Here is a 23,970-nt window from a genome sequence, read left to right as displayed (position 1 = left end):
GCGGGGTGGGGGGGGGGGGGGGGGGCAGGGGGAGAGATGAGCTCTGCAAAGACATGGGCCAGGTCATCCCTTCCTCCCTCCCTCCTCCCCTGTGGCTGTAAGTAGCTCATATCCCTTGCCTCCCGCACAGTGCCGATAGGCTGCTGCTGGCCACATTCTGGTGTGAACTCTGGCAGAAATCTGTGGAGGGGGGTATGTGACCCTGTGTGCCCCCTCCACATGTTGCCTCAGGAAGACACAGTACCAGGTACTGGGAGAGGGGGGCCCAGCCAGGCATGGAGGGTGGAGAGTGCTGGGCAGGGAGCACTGGTTGGTCACCCTCCCGTGAGACAGAGGGGTACGTGCGTGTCATCTCTCCCTGTGGGGTGGGAGGGAAGGGGTGTGTGTATCACCCCTCCCCCGGTGAACCTTAAAGCCTTAAAGATAAAGAAGGTAAATAAAAAAAATCCAGCTATGCAGTATTTTTTTTTACCGGGGGCTCAGTCAACTTAATGTAAATTTGAATGTTTGTACTACATAGTTCTGATTGATTGCTGTTTAACTTGCTTGAATTCATGTAATTTTACCTGGTGTCCCATATTTAGCATAGGGAGATATGGTCACCCTGCCCATAACTCACATAGGTGTGTTAGTAAATCCCTACTGTAGACACATTTATACTAGCAAAAAAAGTCAGTTTGTCAGTAGACCTTATTTTGTTTGCGAAACCAATGAGCTATACCAGCAAAAGCACTCTTGGTAGTATGACCTGTGTCTCTACAAGGAAACCCTTTCTAATGTTGAGAAGGCATATATCTTATTGTGTGTAAATGGAAAGTATGAAGGTTCTGTCATTTCATCCCTCAAAGGTGGCCATGTCTGACCAGACGACATTAATAGTAGCAACCTTGAGATGAGTCATAGTGATGCCAGAAACCTGTCTCTGAGGGAGTCGGATGGCACAGTTTCTGCCAGTTAGCATTTTTTTTTGCTGCCTTAAGAAGGTGTGGATGGTGTCTTCCATCCTATATGCAACTGTAAAAGGTCTCCAAAGGTGATCCCAGTGATTACAGGCCAGTAAGCTTGACTTCAGTCCCACGCAAACTGGTTGAAACTATAACAAAGAAGAAAATTGTCAAACACATAGATTAACATAACTTGTTGAGGAAGAGTCAACATGGTTTTTGTAAAGGGAAATCATGCCTCACTAATCTACTGGAATTCTTTGAGGGGGTCAAGAAGTATGTGAACAAGGGGGATCCAGTGGATATACTGTACTTAGATTTTCAGAAAGCCTGTGACAAAATCCCTCACAAAAGGCTCTTAAGCAAAGTAAGCTGTCACGAGATAAAAGGGAAGGTCCTCTCATGGACTGGTAACTGATTAAAAGATAGGAAACAAAGGGTAGGAATAAACAGTCAGTTTTTAGAATGGAGAGAGGTAAATAGTGGTGTCCTCAAAGGGTCTGTACTGGGACCAGTCCTATTCAACATATTCATAAATGATCTGGAAAAGGGGGTAAAGAACGGGGTGGCAAAATTGACAGATGATACAAAACTACTCAAGATAGTTAAATCCCAGGCAAACTGAGAAGAGCTACAAAAGGATCTCTCAAAACTGGGTGACTGGGCAATAAAATGGCAGATGAAATTCAGTGTTAATAAATGCAAAGTAATGCACTTTGCAAAGCATAATCCCAACTATACATATAAAATGATGGGGTCTAAATGAGCTGTTACCACTCAAGAAAGAGATTTTGTAGTCATTGCGGATAGTTCTCTGAAAACATCCACTCAATGTGCAGGGGTAGAAAAGGAAACACAATGTTGTGGGAATCATTAAGAAAGGGAGTAGATAATAAGAGCAAAATATCATATTGCCTCTATATAAATCCATGGTACACCCAACATTCTTGAATACTGCATGCAGATGTGGTCGCCCCATCTCAAAAAAGATATGTTGGAATTGGAAAAGGTTCAGAAAAGGGCAACAAAAATGATTAGGGATATGAACATTTCCATATGAGGAGAAGATTAATAAAGACTGGGACTTTTCAGCTTGAAAAGAGACGACTAAGGGGGATATTATGAGGTCTATAAAATCATGACTGGTGTGGAGAAAGTAAATAGGAAGTGTTATTTACTCCTCATAACACAAGAACTAGGGTCACCAAATGAAATGAATAGGCAGCAGGTTTAAAACAAACAAAAGGAAGTATTTTTCACACAATGCACAGTCAACCTGTGGAACTCTTTGCCAGAGGATGTTGTGTGTAAAGTGTGGGCCATTAATGGTGGTTTGGAATCTTGATGACTCCCATTAACTAGGACCATTGTCTGCAAATGGCTGTGTTTTACCTGTAAGTCTTCCTGTATATGTGTGTGTGCTGGCAAGGGGTAATGAAGTCTTGCAGTGACATGTGATCATGTCACCTGAACTGGAATCCATCTTTAACCTGGTGTCTTTCCATTGAGAAGGAGGGGGTGGGAACTCAGAGAGGGACAAAAGGATTCCCGCCTTATGCAAAAGATATATAAAGGGGTGGAAGAGAACAAAGAGGAGAGAGCCATCATGAAGAATCCCCTAGCTACACCTGAGCTGGAACAAGAGCTGTACCAGGGGAAAGAATTGTGCCCAGGCCTGGAAGGTGTCCAGTCTGAGGAAAAACTTACTGAAGCATCTCTGAGGGTGAGATTATCTGTATTCAGTTTGATTAGACATAGATTTGCACATTTTATTTTATTTTGCTTGGTGACTTACTTTGTTCTGTCTGTTACTACTTGGAACCACTTAAATCCTACTTTCTGTATTTAATAAAATCACTTTTTACTTATTAATTAACTCAGAGTATGTATTAATACCTGGGGGAGCAAACAACTGTGCATCTCTCTCTATCAATGTTATAGAGGGCGAACAATTTATGAGTTTACCCTGCATACACTTTATACAGGGTAAAACAAATTTATTTGGATTTAGACCCCATTGGGAGTTGGGCATCTGAGTGCTAAAGACAAGCACACTTCTGTGAGCTGTTTTCAGGTAAACCTGCAGCTTTGGGGCAGGTAATTCAGGACAGTCCTGCGGGCTGGATGTGCAGTTCTTGGTTTTGTTCTAAGAATAAATTCTTTCCACTTACTCGGAAATAGAGAAATCACAGGGGGAGGCCCAAATCTTGCTCTAAGCAGGTTTCAGCAGATTGGAAGTATTGTTGCAAGACTTATGAAATAGAGGTGGCTGGGGAGCAACTGAAGAAAAGGCAAGAAATAAGACTTCTGGGGGAAAGGACAGTACTAAAGGAAAGAGGTGAGGAGAAGGGGGCAAAGAGGTTGCAAATTGTGAGACTTCATAGTTACTAGAGAAGAACATTGTGCTGCTGTTGCCAAGTGACTCCTTTAGGGTAAAATATGTTTAGAAAACATTCAAGAGGTCTTTGTTGTAGAATCAGAATTAGCTCCATGCTCTGTAGCAAACTATCAGCAGAAAATTTGTTTGCCAGCAACAGTGCCATCTCGTGGCAAAAACAAACTTTTAAAAACCATGCAAAATAGGATCATAGAAGTTAAAAATATCATGTTTTTTGGATCATTCTAGCCTATAGGTTCTCATCCTTTTTCTTGTTGAGGCCACCCCTCAATATGCCATAAAAATGCCATGGCGCAGTAAGGGTTGGGGTCTCCGGGCTGGGACCCTTGGGCATAGGCATAGTTTTCAGGGCCGGTGCAAGGCTATTTGCACCCTAGACGAAACTTCCACCTTGCGCCCCCCTGTAACATCGGTTCATTGAGGGGCAACTCTCAACGAGCCTTTATAGACCCCAGGGGCCAGCTGTGCCCAGGGGCTGCTCCCGAGACCAGGTTCCCTTCTCCCTGCCCCTGAACACCCCTGGAAGGTGCACAGCCTCCCCGTGAGCCCTCTCCACCCCAGCAGCGCCCACCCCATGTCCACTCACTGGCTTTGCCAGGTTTGGGCTACTGCAGCAGCTCGGCAGGGAAGAACTGCCTTCTGGAGGCTCCTGCAGCAGATGCACGTGGGCAGAGGCCCTCGTGCGCCGTCCCCTCCTCCAGTTCCCCTCTCGCCACGTTCAGGTTCTGCGGTTCCCGGGAGTGTGAGCCACCGCCCCTCCTGGAGCAGGCTCAGGTTTCCCCTCCTGGAGCAGGCTCAGGGCCCCACACCCCAGCGGCAGCTCACAGGCCCAGGAGCCACAGAGCCCGAGTGTGGCGAGGGGGGGCTTGGGGGCGCATTGGGGCCTCTGCCCGTATCCATCTGTTCCAGCGTGCAGGAGCCCCCTGGGGAGGTGCCAGGCCGCAGTCTGGGCAGAAGGGGTCAGGGGAGAGGCTGCTCCCTGCTAGCGGCACTGCCGCCGCCTTTGCAAGACTCCTGCCCCCCCTGCGCCGTGCCGGTTCCTCCATGGCTGGGACCTCGCTGCCACCGGAAGCGGGACACTCTGGCTCCAGAAGGCAGCTCCTCCCTGCTGAGCATGAGCATCACTTTTTGGCGCCACCAGGGCTGTCCTTAGGATTTATGGGGCCCTATGCAGTATTATTAAACTGGTGCCCCTATTCCCAACGGCAGCCTGAGCTTGCAGCCAGGCGGAGGCAGAAGGACAAGGCAGAAAGAACAACAAGACACCTGGTCCACCTCACAGTGGCGGAGAGTCACAGGTCCCCGCAGAGATCTCTGTACCCTCTCCCTCACACAGAATAGACATGCAGAAGGTACCTAATTAAAAGCACTAAACTTGGAAATAAAAAATGTCAGTCACAGGTTTTTTGATATACCCTGAAGTTTCTGAGATTTATTTGCAAAAACTTTGTAGTAAGGGTGACTCAGCTGTCTTGCTAAATACAACATTAAATATTATGGAATACATGATACAGCTCTTCTCTGTTTTACATTTTCATAATCAGTATTTCTAAGCTGATTTTATATTTTAAATGTACTCAAGCATTCATAAAGTAATCATTCCAGATTAATCAGTCACAGAGGTTTAGTATGTTCATAACAATGGGTTAATTGCTTTTAGAAAAAGGGACACTAATTTACTATGTGTGATCTCCATAACAATTTCACCAACTTTAAAAAAAACATGTTTCCAAAGATTTTAGGCATAACAAAGGATTTTATATCTTACTAAGGTACTGATTTTGCTTAAAACTAGTTCATCAGATAGTCAGAAGTAAAGAAAGGGAAACTTTGTCCAGCTACCTGGAAGCAAAGGGCTGTTGCTTCCTTCAAGGCGGTGGGTGTGTGTGTGTGAAGGGAGAAATGGATGGACAGAAAGGACAGGAGGACTTTGGAAGTAAGTTTTTTACTATAGTAATTAAAATGTGTATTTTAGATAAGGGTGGTCTTTTGAAGAATTTATTTAAAAAACCATATGTCTGAAGATCCAAGCATTTAAGGCTAAAGATGATTGTGCACGATTGTGCATCTAAATCTATTTCCAAGGATGTTTTTACGAGATGTTGCTTTTATAAATCTTCCTCAACTCCACTAATGAATATATTTTAAAGCAACTTTTAAACTAAGTCCTGTAGACTGACATGTTTCTGTAGTAATATGTTACAGTCATGCCCAACTGTTTTGTCCGTACATTTCAGAGAACTGACAGTAGATACCTGGGGTGTGGCAATGCCTGCATTAAACGGCTTCATTACCACTTGAATGGCTCTTCAACAGTTTCAGTGTTGTGCTAATAAGTCTGCAGGCTGGGACTCCCCTCTTTTTAACTTCTAGAATCCCTCTCCCGAGAAGACGTCAGAGCCTGCAGGAACAGAGATAGGAATACCAGCGGTGTGGACATTAAAGACCCCAGTGGTGCCCCCAAATTTTCAAGTGCCCTACCCAGCTGCCATATGCCTTGAAGGCAACGCCTAGGCACCCCAACCTTGCGGGTCCTAGGGCCATGCCTAGTTCAGGATCGGCACTTATAACCTTTCGGAAGTGGTGTGTGGAGTCTTCATTTATTCACTCTAATTTAAGGTTTTGCGTGCCAGTCATATATTTTAATGTTTTTAGAAGGTCTCTTTCTATAAGTCTATAATATAACTAAACTATTGTTGTATGTAAAGTAAATAAGGTTTTTAAAATGTTTAAGAAGCTTCATTTAAAATTAAATTAAAATGCAGAGCCCTCTAGACCGGTGGCCAGGACCCAGATGGGCCCTGTGTAAACCCAGCTGGCCAAACAGTGCACAGAATACAGCTTCTTTTCAGAAAATTATGATGACTCTGACAAGAGCCTTTGGGTTCTCATGTCATCTACAGAGGAAAAAAATCAGATTCCAAGGATGGGTCCAGTTGGAAACCTGGGTACACCACCAGTCACACAAGGAACATGCTCACACACCTGGGGTGGGGGTGAAACTTGCACAAAATAGAGTAGTGGGAGGCAGCTGGTCTGGAACAGGGATACTTGGTGGGGCTGAGTAGTGGCGGGGAAGAAGAGGAAGGGGGTAGGGTCAGAATCAGTTGTCCTCTTGGCCTGCATGCTATCTACAAATGATGCCACAACCACCAGTAATTCCTACCAACAAGTTTTCTTTCTATTAAAAAAGAAAATTAAATGGCAAAAAGCTTAATTAATGGAGAATTAAGGTTTCCTGATGACAGCTCATCTTCTTCCAGAACATCAACTTCAGCAAAATTCAAATGTTAGGAAACCAGAAAAGACAGATTTAAGGTATACGCCCATGTAACCTTACCTTTGCCCTCTTTGTGCGACACCCATAACACCCTTACTAGCACTCTGCTTTTTCACTGTCAAGGAAAGGAGCTATATTTTAAAGAATCCTTATTGAGCTTGCAGGACCAAACCATCCCGATATGAAGAAAGAATAGCAAATATGGCAGGCGACCAGCTTGACTTAACAGTGAAATCCTTGCTGATCTTAAGCACAAAAAAGAGGCTTAAAAAAAGTGGAAGATTGGACAAATGACCAGGGAGGAGTCAGGCATGCAGGAGTGAAATCAGGAAGGCCAAATCACACTTGGAGTTGCAGCTAGCAAGAGATATTAAGAGTAACAAGAAGGGTGTCTTCAGGTATGTTAGCAACAAGAAAAAAGTCAAGGAAAGTGTGGGCCCCTTACTGAATGAGGCAGTGCTGCCTAGGGGATTCAGGGGGCCTGGAGCAAAGCAATTTCGGCGGCCCCTTCCATAAAAAAAGTTGCAATACTATAGAATACTATATTCTCGTGGGGGCCCTTGTGGGGCCCGGGGCAAATTGCCCCACTTGCCCCATCCTCTGGGCAGCCCTGGAATGAGGGAGGCAACCTAGAGACAGAGCATGTGGAAAAAGCTAATGTACTCAATGCTTTTTTTGCTTTTGTCTTCACGAACAAGGTCAGTTCCCAGACTACTGCACTGGTCAGCACAGCATGGGGAGGAGGTGACCAGCCCTCTGTAGAGAAAGAAGCAGTTCAGGACTATTTAGAAAAGCTGGACAAGCACAAGTCCATGGGGCCAGATGTGCTGCATCCGAGGGTACTAAAGGAATTAGTGGATGTGATTGCAGAGCCATTGACCATTATCTTTGAAAACTCATGGCAATTGGGGGAGGTCCTGGATGACTGGAAAAGGGCTAATGTAGTGCCCATCTTTAAAAAAGGGAAGAAGGATCCGGGGAACTACAGGCCAGTCAGTCTCACCTCAGTCCCTGGAAAAATCATGGAGCAGGTCCTCAAGGAATCAATTCTGATGCACTTAGAGGAGAGGAAAGCGATCAGGAACAATCAGCATGGATTCACCAAGGGCAAGTCATGCCTAACTTAATTGCCTTCTATGATGAGATAATTGACTCTGTGGATGAGGGGAAAGCCGTGGACACGTTATTCCTTGACTTTAGCAAAGCTTTTGATACGGTCTCCCACAGTATTCTTGATGGCAAGTTAAAGAAGTATGGGCTGGATGAATGGACTGTAAGGTAGACAGAAAGCTGGCTAGATCATCAGGCTCAACGGGTAGTGATCAATAGCTCAATGTCTAGTTGGCAGCTGATATCAAGCGGAGTGCCCAGGGTTGGTCTTCGGGCCGGTTTTGTTCAATATCTTCATTAATGATCTGGAGGATGGCATGGACTGCACCCTCAGCAAGTTTGCAGATGACACTAAACTGGCAGGAGTGGTAGATACGCTGGCAGGTAGGGATACAGAGGGACCTAGACAAATTAGAGGCCAAAAGCAATCTGATGAGGTTCAACAAGGACAAGTGCGGAGTCCTGCACTTAGGACAGAAGAATCCCATGCACTGCTACAGACTAGGGACCGAGTGGCTATAAAGCAGTTCTGCAGAAAAGGACCTGGGGTGACAGTGGACAAGAAGCTGTATATGAGTCAACAGCGTGCCCTTGTTGCCAAGAAGGCTATCGGCATTTTGGGCTGTATAAATAGGGGCATTGTCAGTAAACTGAGGGACATGGTGAGGCCTTATCTGGAGTACTGTGTCCAGTCTGGTGCCCCACACTACAAGAAGGATGTGGAAAAATTAGAAAGAGTCCTGCAGAGGGCAACAAAAATGATTAGGGAGCTGGAGCACATGACTTATGAGGAGAGGCTGAGGGAACTGGGATTGTTCAGTGTGCAGAAGAGAAGAATGAGGGGGGATTTGATAGCTGATTTCAACTACCTGAAAGGGGATTCCAAAGAGGATGGATCTAGACCAGGGGTCGGCAGCCTTTCAGAAGTGGTGTGCCGAGTCTTCATTTATTCACTCTAATTTAAGGTTTTGCTTGCCAGTAATAAATTTTAACATTTTTAGGTGGTCTCTTTCTAGAAGTCTGTAATATATAACTAAACTATTGTTGTATGTAAAGTAAATAAGGTTTTAAAAATGTTTAAAAAGCTTCATTTAAAATTAAGTTAAAATGCAGAGTGCCCCCGACCAGTGACCAGGACCCGGGCAGTGTGAGTGCCACTGAAAATCAGTTCGCATACCACCTTTGGCTCTCATGCCATAAGTTGCCTACCCATGATCTAGACTGTTCTCAGTGGTAGCAGATGACAGAATAAGGAGTAATGGTCTCAAGTTGCAGTGGGGGAGGTTTAGGTTGGATATTAGGAAAAATATTTTCACTAGGAGGGTGGTAAAGCACTGGAATGGGTTACCTACGGAGATAGTGGAATCTCCTTTCTTAGAGGTTTGTAAGGTCAGGCTTGATGAACCCCTGGCTAGGATGATTTAGTTGGGGATTGGTCCTGCTTTGAGCAGGGGGTTGGACTAGATGACCTCCTGAGGTCCCTTCCAACCCTGATAGTCTATGATTCTATGTGCATTGCCCTATACTTGCCTTGCTCTTCCGGTAGAATACCACATTTGTGAAATTTAACAACCACTTCACACTCTCAGGATACCATCAAAACCTGCACTTTCCCTTATCCATCAGCAATGTTTCCACTAATTTTTTACATCCTTGCACAGAATGAATTTTGTTATGTACAGCAATATGAAGGTGGTGGGGGTGGGGCCAAGGGGTTTGGAGTGTGAGAGGGGACTCAGGGCTGGGACAGAGGGTTGGAGTGCAGGTGGGGTGAGGGCTCCGGCTGGGGGTGCAGGCTCTGGGGTGGGACCGGGGATGAGGGGTTTGGGGTGCAGGCTGCCCTGGAGCTGCAGCAGGGAGAGTGGATTCCTCTCTCGCCACAGCATCCCAGGGCTGAGGGAAGAAGTGCGTCTTGCTGGTTGCGGCAGGTCCAGGGCCGGGGAAGAGCCGCCTCTCGCCCCTACGTGCCTGCATGGCCCTTGATAGCCTGCTGCACGGCTGCACAGCTTAGAGGGAACTTAGCCCATCAGTAAACCCACAGATTGCTCTCATATTTCACCTCCCTACTGACAATTCCCATGTCAAGACCCTTTCAGTGCCTTGCTACTGAGACAACCTACACAATTCTGCAATAAAATGATGCAGACTATGTCCTCAAGGTACACATACTCCCCTTCCCTGTTTTCACAGCGTGGGCACAAATCCTGATCTAATATCACAATCACAGCTCTGTGATGCTCCTCAAACTAATTCCCATCTCCTCAGCTCACAAACACACCACTGCCATTCAATACAGCTACAACTCATTAAACCCACAGACACTTGATTTCCTGAAGTTTGAATTCTGCTGCACTCAACATTCTGGAAGAGCACAAGCTGTCATCCGGAAACCTTAACTCTGCATTAACCTAGTTTTTGCCACTTACCACAGGAAGACAGAATTGGATCTTTACACTCATGAGAGAGAAAATGAGTCTGCTGTTGAACCCAACATTCACATTATCTCCAGCCCTCATTTTGTTTACTTAGCATTTTTTCCCTTCTCTCTCACTAAGACGACAGAGAGTGGGGGAATGTTCTGATCCGTAAATTTTAAAAAAACCCTGACAAATGTAAGCCGTAATTCTGCTCCCAGTAAAATCCCTGGTGACGCACCTATTGATTTCAGCGGGAGCAGGACAGCACTTTTGGAGAATGACTGCCTCGTGAAAGGTCACAATCTGCTGAAGAACAATGTTTCACCTTCCTGCCTTGTTAGGTTCTCTATTAATGTCAATAAGGCAATCCTAAGTTTGACTTGAACAACACTGAATTAAAAGGCCCCCTCCTTTCAGTGCTTAAAATGAGAGCCTTCGCTTGCCTCCTTTCTGTCCTCCCAAACATGCTGACAAACTTCACTAGCACCTGTCTATATCATTGTCAGGAGTATTACTACTAACTGGACATGTACACAGTACTTTATAACATATTAATCAAGAACAAAATCCCTGATCATTTACAACCCAAGCACATAGACACAGCACAGTTAAAACACAGATTTTGGGTGGAGAGGGTTTATTGCTAGTAGGTTTTATGAAAACAGATGTGCTAAACAAGTTCTTAGTTAGAACTAAGTTATACTTCAATATGCTTTGAATATTTCTGCAGCTCCTACTGTCCATAAGTCACTATGAATTCAGTGATTTTTATCATTAGAGCTTTACAAATATTTCCTAGCTAAACAGAAATGTTTTTTTCCTGTCCTTCCTGTAGAGTAAACCCCTTATCAAGGGTGATCTACCTGCCCACGACTATTTCAGAGAAATTTAATAAAACTACAGGCAGACTGAATAAGGTCTCAGTGTTCTTTAGTCTTGTGCTACCATTGTGCATTCATTTAGCGTGAGCAGAGGCAGGATACATTCCTGCTGAATGGAAGCTCTGTCTTGAAGGTAGACTTCCAAAAACAACCCCCCTTTTCATACATGGAACAGCAGCAAAGCACATCCCTTCAGCCTCCAGACTGACAAGGAACTGTTTACCATCAGCAATAAAAGCTCCCCTGGCACAGTGCTCCCAACCTTTGCCATAGTTTATCAAGTCGTACAAGATCAGCAAGTACAAATACTGCCAAACACGCAGAGGTTTTATCAACGTTATTTCAGTGTTCTCATTTGCTACAAAAAACGTCTGTATAGTCTGTGTATAAAGGTGAAGCACAGTAAGAAGCAGGCTAGGACAACAGTAAAGGGTGGGAGAGATTGATGACAGCCACTTTATATAAGGCCCTGGCCTGGAACACAGAGTGGGTGGGCTTGGGTTCCTCTACCAACTGGGCTTCTTAAGGGACTGAGCAAATGGGCCACACTCAAGGAGGCCTGGGTCTTCATGCCCTGCTAGGGCAACTGACCTCCTGAGACACTGGACCTTGTAGCACTCTGAAAGGGAAAAGAACTACCACCAACCCAGCTGGAGGGCTGAGGTCATGGGCGGAGGGGCAATAAGCAAGCTCAACAGCAAGGCGTGCTGTGATGCTTACCAATGCACACACAACAGGAACCATATGTATTAAAAAAAATTCTAATTCTCTGGTTTACTGTTAATGAAAAGCAAGATGACTTAAAATCTTAAATACAGACAATTAGCAGGAATAAAGTATTAAAACAACATTTGAATGCATTAGAACCAGTTACTTCCTAATGAACAAGCATTTGGCAGAAAGAGCATTAATTTGTAAGAAACCCTTTTAGTATGTGTGGCAAAAGATGCTATTATTGCTTTTCCCTCAGGATTGTAGAGCTTGGCTACAAGTTTTATTGCTTTACTGTCAGCACAGAGAACATTCACAAATGTGTGTGTGTGTATTATATACACACACAGACACAAATAAGGAAACATGCCAGATCCACCAAATCCAAATAGTTTAGAAAAAGGAACAGAGACCTGTATTTTCTCGGTTTTTTGTATATGCCTCTCCCTCTCCTGTGATTACAGTTTAAAAGTAATCCTGTTTGGTTTAGCTGAGTTGTCCACTGACCTCAGAGGAGATTGAGAGAGTGAGGGTAATAAGACTGGATCCTAAAATAGTGTAATTTTTCCTGGCCTGATTTGGATACAAAAGTGCTTAATATCCAGCTCTTACAAGCAATTTTCATTAGTAGATCTTCAAGCGTTTTACAAAGGAGGTCTTGATTGTTATCTCCGTTTCACAGAATGGGGAAAATGAGGCACTTCCCTCCTGTAACTCATCTGAGGTCAGAACCATAATTGGCTGAATGAAATTAGGCCCCATATTCAACACAACAGCCATTCGTTGTTTGGATCTAAACACAAAACCTTTTAAATGCTGTGGTCAGTCAACTCCAAAATTTCAGGGAATGCTGTATCTAGGCATCAGTGGGCAGAACTCTTCGTTTTGGTGAAAACCAGAAGGTGGAAAAATTGGACACACATGGAGCTTTTTACAGCTCGTCGGCCTTCAGCTGTCAAGAGCTCAAAGAACCTGTTGGTGGCTACTATTAACGTCTTCCAGTATATTAAGTCCCCCATCTCAACTCTGCCCACCTTCCCACACTCCAGTTCAAAAGGTGGACACCCAGAATTACTTATCTACTAGAAAGAGAGAAAAGAAGTAATGGAAGGGAGACAGGGAGGATAAAGGGGCGCACAGTCCTCAACATAGCTGGGACAATAAAATGATAGGAGAGGGACATGGGAGCACAGACCCCTGACATGTAGTGGAGAATGATGGACATTTATGTGGAGAAAGGGGAATGGAGGGAGAAGAGGCTAATGGGGGGGAGGAGAGAAGAGGAGTACAGAGAGCCCTTAATGTAAGGGTGGGGTTGCAGTGAGTCCCTGAAATATAGAGGGATGGGAAAGTGGCACACGGGAAGTCTGGGGGTGGGGGAATTGATTCCAGGAGCCTCTGAATGCAGTGAGATTGCCCCACAGAAGCAATGAAATGTGACACCTTGAGCATGTATATTAAGTTTATAAAACCACAAGTGGTGTTTGTCTTATATTATAGATGCCGCAGACATTTCATTAAAAATGCAGTCAATTCAATCAGAAAAAAATCCAGCGACCCTTCTTCCGCACCTCTAGCTATTGTTATGTTTTGAGTACAGGTCACATAATTAAATTTAGTGTCCTCCCTAACTATGTATCAAGGAATCTCTTTAAGACCATGATTACACGAGTCTTCCCTGTTTAATATTTTGAAACATTCGACAAAGAAAGACAAGAGAGAAGTTTAAGAATTATTTTATTTATCAGTCATACTAGGTAAAACCCAAAGTAGAACTGTTAAATATATGAAAAAAAATCCAGTCACTTCAGTGTCCTACAGGACTTGTACATTTTCCAGCAACAGATTATATTTATAATGTATCCTTTTCAGTCACCAATGCTTTTGAATTACTTTCTTAATTTACTGTTGCCATTTTGAAGATCAGATGTTGTGGTGAAAATCATTTGCATCATATGTTTTTATTCAGTTCTTTTCTCGTTATATACATCAATCCCATCTCAGATTTTGTCATCACATAGGCTTTTCAGGCATCTTATTTCTAATCCTAAGAACGTCCTCATGGTCTATTTACATTTTAGGAGAACTTGTGCACAGCACAAATCAATGCAAAATGTTTTTCCAGTGCATGTACTCAAGAATATGCACCTAAAGACTGCACTGTTCTGCACATATTTCTCAGCAGTCCGTATTTGTCTTTAAATTCTAACAAATTATAGATTTATAAAAATGTATACAAAAGAATTTTTTCTAGCACCTGTACAATGCCTCAGATACCAGTGGTAAAGAAGTCAGCTATTTAGAATACTGAAACAATACAGAGTAATCTGATGTAAATTTTAAGCTACACAAGAGAAATTGTTTTTAAAAATTGAACTCCGAAAACTGAACAATGTACAAGCCTGAAAACAGGCCTCATTGTAAAAATAATTTGATTGAGATTGCTTCTTGCACATAAACATAAGGTTTCTAATAATTTAATCTGTAAAAAAAGCTAAGAATTAACTACCTAACCATTTATGTTGGTGGCTGTAAAACCTATACACGTTTCTGTTCACATGATTTTCTTCTTTAAAGCGACTATAAGTAAATGAAGATAAAAACAACAAAATGCCAGTAAAGTAATGCAAATAAATTCTAATCACTTGCCAATCTGGCAAATGTATGTTTCTACTGCGTTTACTGAAAATACAAAAATTGACATAACTTTCCATTTTCTACAACATGGCTCTCAAAACTGTCTTTCCAAATGGCCAAAAAACCGCACAGCTCTGGCCTAAGGTAATCTTCAAAGCACCTCTAATTTACTGTAGAACCTGTGCCCGTCCCAAGGTCATCATCTGCTGCAGATTCCCCTGAAGAGATTGTCTTTCCAGCATATTATGGGTGGCATGAAAGAGATTAAATTTCTCAGCAACCCACTGGCTTTTCCCTATACGAACAGTAACAACAGTGGAACCTGTGAATATAGGATGCACCTTGCCCTTTTGAGAGAGCTACAGGGCAGAGGGCAAGAGAAAAGTGCATGTGCACATTAGGGAATGAATTAAAACAACAGGAGGTTCAACTCCCACATCCTACCTACTTAGTTTTTTGGGGTTTTTTTTTTTAAACTTAAAGATGTCTTTGGACAGAGTCTTGGCATAGTTTATCTGCTGCCCCAAACAGGTGTGTGTGTGTGTGTTCTTACTTGCAAAACCATTTTCATTTGGAAATTAAAGCAACTATGTAGGTTTACTAAGCCCACAAAGGTTCAACAAGTCTTGTGAAAGTCCGTTTTTGACACTAGAAAATCATGAAGCAGAAACAGAACATTTTCCAAAACACTAGTGATTTACTAAATTTCCTGGAAGATCTACAGATGAACTTGAGCTGCAAAGTTCAGAGCTGGTTTCCAACTTTCCCAAAGTTTGGGGCATTCGGTTTTAGTTCAAATTGATAACCAGATAGATCAGTTGCCTGAGTCTCCACTCCACTAATAATTTTATCCGATCCGTTCTAATGAAAGTTATTCAGGTAGTTACCAAACTCGCAAGCAAGCATGTTGGAATCAGAATGTTTGACAGCTTTTTAAAAAAACCAACAAAAAAACAATTTGCCTTTTCATCTACCAGACAAACAGGAAGCACGTGCTGTCATGTACCAGAATATCTGCATATAAGTGTCTCAAACAAGATTCTTTACAATAGTTAACACTGGTATATCACTACAAAGGGCAAAATTAATTCCTTCAGCATTTACTGTAACATTAACCAAGATAAGCTCATTTGATTTCAGTATGAAAATCTAATCACTTCTATAGAATTTTCATTCTAATTTGACTTACACCAGTTGATCTTTTTTTTAAAATGTTACTATTTAAATATAGGCTAGAGTATGATGGAAAATATGTTTTATGTAATGATTCGTTTTATTTTGTTTCAGCATGATGATCCTGGTGGTAATATTAATACAAATTTTATTTCAGCTAGTTTGCCCGTTCTACAATCAGTGCATATTTAATATCAGTTTTCCTTCCGTTTGAAGGTTTATCATCTCCAGAAGATCTTGATTTATGGACGCTGAACCAGTTTACTCTTACTCCCTTCCTGCTCACTAAGTTTGAAATGAGTATAAGCTAAAATGCCTAACAAAGTACACAAAATCCCAAGGACCTGATTAAGTGACAGTGGATCTTTAAACAACAGGTACCCTCCCAACAGAGTGATGCAGAACTTGAAGTGTCCAAACATATTATATCTACACATCTCTGTTAAGGATCATAACAAATAGTCAAAATATTAAAAACAAACAGTGAATCTCTTATGCATTCATATATCTATCCCCAAAATGGACTACGGTTGTTCACATCAACTTTTATTCACACAACTTTTCAATTTTATCTGTGCAATTATAATTAACTTGAATTTATGTAACACCTTTCGCACAAAATGCTTTACAAATTAATGATATTTGATATACAAACAGGAATCACTTTACGCATTTACTATATAGTCACCAAAACATGTGTAAATGTTTTAAGACTGTTAATATGGACATAAAGTTCTTACTACTAAATTAACCACAACTGTCTATACATACTGTGAGAAAGAACACTAAAACTGGATTGTGCTTTTCCAGTTTCAACATTCACAATAAAGCAGGTAAATAACAGTCTATTTGTCCAGTGGGCTTTTTTCATTGTGAAATATACTTGACTGAATACTGCCATTCATCTGAAAACAATGGGAGTGGCCAATAATAAAAAGGATACGTGACAGCTGATGTGTTTCCAATGATCCAGTAAATGGACAAGTTTACCATAAAAGCTATTATACCAGACAGCAGCACCATTAACTGTGGATTAATGGACACAGTCAGTAATCTAACATATATTTCTGACCATCTCTAGTTACACCCCAAATTGTTTAATCAGGTTTCTTTACTGTCAAATGCAAATCAGTAAGATATCACACAAGAGAAGAGAGCAAACAGAACAAAAAAAGGCAAACATGAGTTCTAATTTAATGTAGACACTTAGGATTTAAGTAGCTCAGAGCACTGTCTCAAAATGTGAATTGTGCTACAAAATGCGCATCTTCTCTTTACTTGTTATGTCTGAGAAATGGCCCCAGATACTCAACTGCTCGCTCACAAAAATGATGTTCCATAACCATATTTAAGAGATCACAGCTTTTAGATGCAAAACTTAGTTAAGATTACAGAAATAATTACAAGATATCTCTCCCATTTGTTGTGACTATTCATTATTCCAGTCACTGATTTCAGTACCACTAGAGAGAGATCTTGCATCTATCATTGCCTGACATATCACTAACTGAGTAACTGGCACTTTCTGAACTAAAGATACCTTCCACCTTAGACAACAGTATGTAATGAATATATATTTGAGCCCTGATCCTGTTGAGGGACATCAAGAAGACAAGGATGAAGACGGAGATTAGAGCCCTCCCAGTACAAAACAGCTACTGACTGCAGAAAGTAACCACTACCAGTTCTCCTCCACCAGAAGTGAAGTCAGGGAGCAGTGAAAGCTTTTGTATCATTCCCACAGTGGAGAGCGACTGCTGGCTCCAGGGTTATTTACATAATTTTACTTTAAAAAACTAGGACAAACTTCTGGATTTTGTAAAGTCTGTGTGTGGGGGGGTGCAGAATAGAAAGGTTAATTTCTTTGTCAATTCGAATCTTTTGGCTTTTGACTTGTATTGTTAATCTATTTTAGATAGTCTAGAGGAGTGCTTTATTATTTGATTTACATATGAACTCACAGTTGTGGCTCATCTGGGGGGTTATCTGTCACTATGTTTAAAATATTAGGTATCTAGTAACACTGGTGGATATTTATTACTAAATGATCCTTTGTGAATCCTGCTGGGGCTTCCTGTCAGAAATGGTCACACAAAAGGAAATGAAGAATTAATCTACCTCTTGTTGGGAAAAGAAAAATGGCCCAACTCTAGAGGAATGATTCACAAAATATGGGAGGCTGTCATGGAAATATTAACACACCAATTATGTACCCAGCAAAACACACAGAGGACAAGTAGACACTTAGAATATTTGGTTACCATTTACTCAGTACTCAGACAAAGTGCATTCACCTGCAAATAATCAGCACAACTGTCCATTTTTTTTTTTTTTTTTTTTAATATTAACATCTGATAGATATATGTCTGGTTTGTTAAATGTGTAATCAGAGATTTTACTGAATTTAATAAAATCACTAGAAATGACAGGTAAAGGATGTTGTAATGATGCTCATGAAAGTAACACCCTGTAAGAGAGAGAAATCTGATGACTATATTACTGTATATACACACTATACTCTAAACAAAAACTCACTGTTGTAATGATTGTTGCGTTTCTAATATTTACATGGCAACTAAAGCTTCCTAAATAGTTTTAAAAGTTGCTTATTCCTGAACTTTAGAGGGAGCCAATGTCTACTTTTTTCCTGTTACTAAAATGCCCTCTAACCAGAAACAAGACTAAGGAGAACATTCTTAGGCCACTTTTACACTACATAGACTACAGTGACATAACTTGAGAGCATAGATACAGACTTCAAAAGAGGTTTCTCTGTCACTCCACCTCCCTGACAGCTAGGTTAAGGGAAACCGTCACCCATCAATCTAGCTACATTTATGTTGGGCTTAGGATGGTGCAGATTTTCACACTCCCGAGTGCTGTAGATATTTTGACCGAAGAGTAGACCAGACCACAGACAAACCTGTTGATAGAAATACTCCTCTCTCACACAGTGGGGCTTAAACAATTAAAGGGAGCAGGGACTGATTCTCTTTCCTCACAGCCCATCACATTCACTGTCAATGACTGTATGTGAAGTTGTTATATTAAGTGATAATGCCACTGGTTTTAAATTAAAGAAATAAAATATAAAATCTTACCACAGCAGAAGGTGTCCAGGGTCCAAATATCCCCCCTTCTCCAAATACCGGCTCAAAGAAGGGTACGATACACAACAACATGGCAGAGGACATTGGTGCCTGATAGTACAGCAACTGCATAGAGTTAACCTGTAACTCATGCTGCTTGGCTCCTACCCACTAAAACCAAGAGATAAAGTTGTTAAACCTGAGGAAAATCAAGTCCTCATATAAAAGGAACTTGATTACTAATAAGGAGAGACTCTCATATGGCCAGCACTACATATTAAATAGGTTGACTTGTGTTTTCCACTTCCATTTACTGAACACCAAATATTTTAACCAGATGAATGTCTGCCCTATACTGAGTAGACAGTGGTATGCCACTGGGTGCAGGCATATGAGGAAGGAAGAGAATTGGCTGAAAGAGCTTTTTCATTAGAATGTCTGATGGTTAATGCTTGAATTTTCCTCCTTTTATCTTCTCTCTATTCTTCGTCTCCTCCCATATTCTATGAGAGGGTCTGCCACTTGAGTCAGAACAGATAAATAGTGGGGGGCCGGAAAAAGTTGGCTCCTTTCATTCTCGCACCAATTCTGGATCTACCCAAGTAAGGGTTCAGTACCTTATCCCATAAGGGCAAGCAGTAACTTGCATGCTGTTATCACAAATGTGTGTGAAAGCATGCAACAACTGAACTGTATATTTTAGGCAGCTCTTTAAACCAGTGGCTCTCAACCTTCACAGATTACTGTACCTCTTGCAGGAGTCTGATTTCTCTTTGGTACCATGCCTTACTTAAAAATTACTTGCTTACAAAATCAAGCATAAAAATACCAAAGTGTCACAGCACACTGTTACTGAAAAAAAATGCTTACTTGCTCATTTTTACCATACAATTATAAAATAAATCAACTGGAATGTAAATATTATACTTACATTTCAGTGTATAGTATACAGAGCAGTATAAAGTCACTGTATGAAATTTTAGTTTGTACTGACTTTGCCTGTGTTTTTTATGTAGTCTGTTGTAAAACTAGACAAATATCTAAATGAGTTGATGTACCCCCTGGAAGACCTTTGCGTCCCCCTGGCTGGGAACCACTGAAAAGTACATAATATACTTTAATATGCAACAGCTCTGTAGAATATTCTTATGCCACACAGTCACAAAAAAATAAATTCTAGTAGTACTTTAAAGCAGGCCTGAAAAACATTCGGCCCCCGGGGCAGCATGTGGCCCATGTGGGCTCACTGTGCGGCCCACAGGGAGCGAGTAGGCAAGCGGTAGGGTGGGGCAAGCCACTGGCTGGCCGGCCGGCTGGTGGGTGGGGTGGTGAAGAGGCCAGTGGCAGGCTGGGGATTGCGGGTGAACCAGTGGCAGGGGCCTGAGGCAGCAGCAAAAGGTATGAGGCCAGCGGGAGGCAGGCAAGTGAGCTGGCGGTGGGGGAAGCCGGAAAGCTGGCGGTGGACAGGCAGGTGAGCTGGCGGTGGGGGGGGGGGGGGGGGGGGGGGGGGGGGCAGGGAGAGTAGGCGAGCCAATGGGCAGTGGCGAGGGGGCAGGTGAGCCAGCGGCAGGGAAGGTGGACTGAGGAGGCGAGCGGGGAGTGGGGGACTGAGGCGAGCTGGTGGGCAGTGGGGGGGGGAGCAGGTAAGGGGGGACTGAGGAGGCGAGCAGGCAGTGGTGGAGGGGCTGAGGAAGCAAGTGGATGGGCAGTGGCGGAGTGGCTTTATACTGGGGGGAGGTGAGGAGGCGAGCGTCGAGTTGGTGGATGACCTGTTCTATTGATCTTGTCGCTCATAAAAATTGGTCCTTTTTGCTGCTTTTCTCTGGGGTGGGGGTTGTCCCAGTGCTGCAAAGAGGGTGTTCCCAAAGGAAGGTGCTTGCTTCTAACCCCCGAGGCCATCAGTATGTCTGCTCTTCTCTAGTCAGCCCACTTGACAAGTTTAATTGTCCTTGGTCTGGCTCCCAGCCCCTCTCCAAGGGTTGCAGATGTCTGGAGGTGCTGCCTTCCACGCCTTCCTCATTCACACCTCATACATTCAGCAGGGCAACTGATTACAAAGTGGGGGGAAGATCTTATTCTACTTCTAGCAAAAAGACATTTTTCTTTTACCTTAATTATACTACCTTAGGGGCCTGCTATAACATATTACCAAGGTTCAATACCGCTGTTTCGGCAGGGTGGAGCTGAGGAAGGAGGGTTTGTTTCTGCAGGGTGGCGCTGAGGAAGGAGGGGGTTGTTTCAGGGGGGCAGTGGGTTTCAGCCCTCAGCTGTTTTCTTTGGAGAAACATGGCCCTCACTGCTTTACGAGTTGTGCAGGCCTGCCTTAAAGTACATTTAAATAAAATCTACTCCTAACTGCTGTTACTTTCCCTATGCCCCCACCTCAGTTGGCATTACGATATATATGCTAACAAGCACGACTAACATTTTTATAACTCCAGGGTTTTCCTTCCTTTAATTATACATTTACTAAACTTCATTTTGATATTGATTACAACTGAGATTTTCAGCATGTATAATATAATACAACTACTGTTATCTTTGCATCTATGATTAGTAAAACGAATGTTATAAATGAAAACCCTTAGACAAATTATTTTGAAGGCATTAACTTAATATTTTATTGCACTTAACTATAATAATGCTAACATTTAATAAAAAGCATTATATGCAGCATTATATAAGAAAATTTACTATACTGAAATAATCTCTGTTCTAAATTAAAATATAACTATAATTACACTAAATTTTATTTAAGGGCTTTCTAAGAAAGCACAAGATGGAATTTCACCCACAGGCCAACTAGCAGTTCTACTATACTTTGCACCATCACAGTAACTTTGCCTGTTTCTCTCCTCTTTTTATAGATTTTTAAGGCCAAAAAAGCCAGTCGTCGTCATCTAGCGTGACAGTCAACAGAAACTCACCTAGTGATTCCTGCCTCAAGCCCATAACTTCTGTTTAAGTGATAGTGCATCTTTTAGAACAGTGGTCCCCCAAGGTGGTGCCCACGGGGGCATCTTAATGCGCCCGCATCCTGGACCCCAGGAGAGCAGCCGCCGAAATGCCGCCGAATTTCAGCAGCATGATGCTGCTTGTCGCCGACAAGTGATGTCATCGAGAGGCGTCGCTCCCAAATTTCAGAGGGGACGCCTCTCGATGACACAGCTTGCCATCGACAAGTGACATCATTGAGAGGTGCTACCGCCGAAATGACACCGAAATTCGGTGGCATTTCGGCGGGTGCTCCACCACTGCAGTGGTCCTTCGTCTGGCGCCCGCCATACGAAAAGGTTGGGGACCGTTTTAGAATGCTATCCAGTTTTGATTTAAAGACTTCAAGTGACAGAGACTCTACCACGTTACTACGTAAGTTGTGCCAATGGTTATTACACTCAGTTACAAATGTGTGCCTTAAAATTCTAGTCTGAATTAGTCCAGCTTCAGCTTCCAACCACTGTATCTTGTTATGCCCTTTTCTGCTGAACAGTTATGTAGTACCAGAAATCTCTTCTCTACTACTTACAGCCCACAACTAACCTAAGGCATACTATTTCGAGACCATTTACCTACCTCTATTACTTTCTGAAATTTGAAACAAGATGTCAAAAAATTATTTTTGTTATGAAACATGCACATAGAGAAGAACAAGTTACTAACCACTTGATAAAGGGATGTAACTAGAACACCAAGGGTAGCAAACACCATTCCAAAGAAATTAAACTTCACGTCATAATAGGAATTTAGGAATACACCTACAGTTATGGGAATCTGTAAGGAAAGAAAACATTGGCTATTATTTACATTTGCTGCAGATGGAACTCAATGAATCAAAACTTGTTCTCCCTCAATGTTTTGGAAAGGTCTGCACACACAACCTCACCCTTTTATGCAGAGTTTATCTCAAGCTTTATAACTAGAGATTGTAAAGTTATATCCCGTGATTAAGACATGACATGCGCTATACACAAATTGTATTTGGAAGTAATAACAATTAGCATGTTTCCTCTTTAGAGAATTTTACAAAGATTGACTTGCACTTTCTCCCCTGCTGTGCTGGTAAACAGGACAGAAGCCCCATATAACACTGCTACAATCCCTTGATGGTATGAAAAAAAAAAATCAAAATAATGTGAAGGCCATAACACTGACCCACAAGGGTTAAAATTCCATTGAGGCCCCTATTTGGTGATCGTGGTGAAGATTTGCTCATTACTGGCTATTTCAGAGGTTTCCCTACACTCCACACAAGCAACAGCACCTCGAGCCCAGTCACCAGCACACCAGAGGAACATGTCCATTAATCCACCGCTTCTGCCCAAAGAGCCACAGACCCATCGAAATCCTGGTGACTCAACTAACAGATTTACTAAGCCAGTGAGCGGTAACGTGCCTGGAAAGGGGGAAATAACCCTCTGGCAAGGGGCAAGCAGGAGAGGGGAAAGTCACAGGGAGCTGCTGCCTCCCCCGCCCGGGGCCTCCCCGATCCGCCCTCCCCACTTCGGGTGCCCGGCGGCGGCCAAGGCGGACAGGCTGAAAGCGGGGGCGCCCGGCGCTCACCAGGGTCAGTTTGATGCGCAGGGGAAAGCTCTTGCCGTAGAAGAGGCTCTGGATGGCCACGATGGCCGGCGTGGTCATGGCCTTGGCCAGCTGGTAGGTGCCGATGGTGTTGCTCTGCAGGGACAGGTTGGTGAACACCACGAAGCCGCAGAAGCTGAGCGCCAGGGGCAGCAGCTGGCGGGGCCGCAGGCTCTTGGGGGCGAAGACGCGCAGCGCCTGGCACAGGGCGAGGCCGAGCCAGGTGGCGGCGAAGTGCACCAGCGTCAGGCTCAGGTTGGGGAAGCCGAGCCGCACGTAAAGCCACTTGTTCAGGAACACGATACAGATGGAGGCGGCCAGGTTCACCAGCAGCCCGGCCGCCAGCCACCCCGGGCGCGCCAACATGCGGCCGCAGGCCGCGCTCCGCGGACTCAGCGGCGCCGTGCCTACGGCCGCGATACGGAGCCCGCCCGCAGCCAGCGCACCCGGGCGCGCAGGGACCGCCGACTCGCCAACTTCCCCCGCCCACCACTCGCCACACGGGGGGCGGGGCGAGGCGCAGGAGCTTCCGCTTGCGGGGCCGGCCCAAACTCAGCCAGCCCGGCCCTGGGGCGGTCGGGTGCAGGCCGCTCCCTCCGGCAGGGAGAGGAGCCAGCGAAGCGGGGATGTCTGGCCCGCCTAGGCAGGGATCGCTAGGAACTGGCCCCGAAGGAATCTACTGTGCTGGGAATGAGGTTTCTGGCCCTCAGAGGACTGAGGGCTGGAAGCGGCCTCCCAGTAGTGCTTTTGCC

The 23,970-nt window shown here is 43.5% G+C and overlaps 1 protein-coding gene across 1 annotated transcript; it reads right to left on the bottom strand.

Moving 5' to 3' along the window:
* Positions 1-13,461: 13,461 nt before the first annotated feature.
* SLC35E3 (solute carrier family 35 member E3) lies at positions 13,462-23,714 on the bottom strand. Its single transcript, XM_032796551.2, has 5 exons — positions 23,201-23,714; positions 22,301-22,411; positions 18,653-18,811; positions 16,495-16,577; positions 13,462-15,980 (listed from the first exon to the last, which is right to left on the bottom strand). The coding sequence occupies exons 1-5, from the start codon at positions 23,582-23,584 to the stop codon at positions 15,794-15,796; spliced, it is 924 nt and encodes a 307-aa protein (XP_032652442.1). The 5' UTR covers positions 23,585-23,714; the 3' UTR covers positions 13,462-15,793.
* Between the last annotated feature and the right edge of the window lie 256 nt (positions 23,715-23,970).

This window comes from Chelonoidis abingdonii, chromosome 1 (assembly GCF_003597395.2).
Source record: "Chelonoidis abingdonii isolate Lonesome George chromosome 1, CheloAbing_2.0, whole genome shotgun sequence".
In the NCBI taxonomy this organism is placed as follows: Eukaryota; Metazoa; Chordata; order Testudines; family Testudinidae; genus Chelonoidis; species Chelonoidis abingdonii.
The sequence above is the reverse complement of the archived record's forward strand: the minus strand, read 5'-3'. Positions and strand labels throughout refer to the sequence as shown.